This window comes from Cyprinodon variegatus, unplaced genomic scaffold, assembly GCF_000732505.1.
Source record: "Cyprinodon variegatus isolate N-32 unplaced genomic scaffold, C_variegatus-1.0 Scaffold1138, whole genome shotgun sequence".
Lineage (NCBI taxonomy): Eukaryota > Metazoa > Chordata > Actinopteri > Cyprinodontiformes > Cyprinodontidae > Cyprinodon > Cyprinodon variegatus.
This window is the reverse complement of record NW_015151591.1, coordinates 34,989-36,867: the sequence shown is the minus strand read 5'-3', so window position 1 is coordinate 36,867 and position 1,879 is coordinate 34,989. Positions and strand designations below refer to the sequence as shown.

At 43.7% G+C, this 1,879-nt stretch overlaps 1 protein-coding gene across 1 annotated transcript in view; it reads right to left on the bottom strand.

Annotated features, from left to right (window-relative positions):
• Positions 1–336: 336 nt before the first annotated feature.
• LOC107101709 (coiled-coil domain-containing protein 66-like) overlaps positions 337–1,879 on the bottom strand; it is a 3,411-nt gene continuing 1,868 nt past the window's right edge. The window contains exons 4-7 of the mRNA XM_015400721.1: positions 968–1,052; positions 736–894; positions 413–612; positions 337–355 (exon numbers count right to left, since the gene is read on the bottom strand). Of these exons, the coding sequence (XP_015256207.1) occupies positions 337–355; positions 413–612; positions 736–894; positions 968–1,052 (463 nt within the window). The remainder of the gene's footprint in view (positions 356–412; positions 613–735; positions 895–967; positions 1,053–1,879) is intronic.

Genomic DNA, 1,879 nt, shown 5'->3' with positions numbered 1-1,879 from the left:
TTAGTGCTACTTGGTCCCAATGGAATTTCCCATTGGAAACCTGCTAGCACTAAGATGCTAACTGGTTAGCAAGATGCTTCAGACGAACCTGCCACAACCAAACTTGCTTGCAAACCTTCTGCCACAGTAATCCCGCCCCTTTGATAATCGACCAATCACATTCACTTTATTCTGTCGTGTAAAGTCGGGCACCACTCCTGAGAATTCAGAAATGCAACGGTTGGAACGGCCGCTTCCCTGCGACTTTAAAGGCTTAAAAAACACCAAAAAGTAAGTAATTAAATAGTTTTTTTGCACATGACTAAAGGGATACACTCTCATTGAGTTAGTGTAAAGTCAATTTTTTTGTGCAAAACTAAAGAGATAAAGATAAGGGATAAAGAGGTATTGACTATGGGTATGCTCGTCTGACAGAACAGCGGCAATGGGCGCCGTTTCTCTCTCACCTGTGGATTCGGATCCCGTCTCCTCCGGTCCGCCGCCAGCGAGGTTCTCCTCTGGCTCCTTGCTGTGAGGGATGCCGTCGGTCTGAGGGAGACAGTCAGACCTGTGAGGCTGAACAAACGGCTGAGGAAGAGGATGCTGGTGCTCTTCTGTCAGCGGCGGTTTGTCCTGATGAAGGACACATGGGCGGATGCCCAGGGCGGAGGCAGAAGGGGGAGTACAGTCTGTGAACTTTTTACTGCTTTTAATCACAAACCTTCAGGGGGGATTGAGGGGAGGGGGGACTCTCACCTTCTCCTTCTTCTTCAGCATCTCCAGCTCATACTGCTTCTGCAGCTTCTCCCTCTCCAGGGTAACCCTCTTCTCCTCCTCCTCTTCCTGCCGTCTCCTTCTGGCCTCCTCCTGCTCCCGCTGCTTTTTGCGTTCCTCCATCTGGGCCTCGATGGCCCTCTAGGAGGGAGCAGATCACGTTAAAAGTTCAGAGCAGCCAGCATGCTCCTCTGCCATCTGCATCTCCTCCTACCTGCTGCTCCAGCTGTTTCAGCCTCCTCCTCTCCCTCTCCTCTATCTGTGCAGGATCCAGGAGAGACGTCATGGTCCTCAGGTAGCTGCAGGGAAAACAAGACGCTCACAGAATCAGCAGCTTAGTGGGATTTCAATCCTCTGACCATTTGGAAGCTGTTCCAGTTGGTGGTACTGGTCATAAACCAACATCCCTTTCCTTTATCCACTTAGAAAACAGGAGGGTTCATTTCCTTTTTAAAACATTTTGTTCCCAAAGTAGAAAACATTAACAAACATAAGAAATGGGATAGAGTGTCCGTATCATCATCATCATCATCATCATCATCATCATCATCCTCTTCTTCGTCCACAGTGCTAAAGTTGGCTTCTGGTTTGGCTTTAAGGTTTACTTTACTTCCAGTCTGACTGACTTAGATCTACTTTATTCTAAAACTTGTTCAAATTTATGCTGAAACACTAAATCATTCCCTTAAAAGGAGTTTTTGTTTTTTAATGATTTCATTTTTCAGACAATACTCCAAGGAGAAAAGTTTGGAACTCAAAAATGTGCTTTTAATTTCTATTAAAGCCCACAAATAACTAAAGAAGGATAAGAACTCTAGAAATAAAATCCTGTTCAATGATGACTTTTGATTCTTTATTTCCTCCAAAAGAATCTGAACGTTGTTTTTATCCTTCAGTGACTTAAAGACATGGACTTTAGTATTTACAGTTTTAGGGTTCGGAAATTTTCCCGGACTGATTTCCAGGAACTTTTCAAAGCAGATGATGTTTAAAGGAAAAGTCGGCTCATATTTAGAATTCAAAAAGTCCTGAAAGTACTTAAATTATGAAATGATTCCATCCTGTTCAATAAATGATCAGTGTTTTTAATTCAGAGTAATTTTCATGTGAATGTGCTTTACTGGAG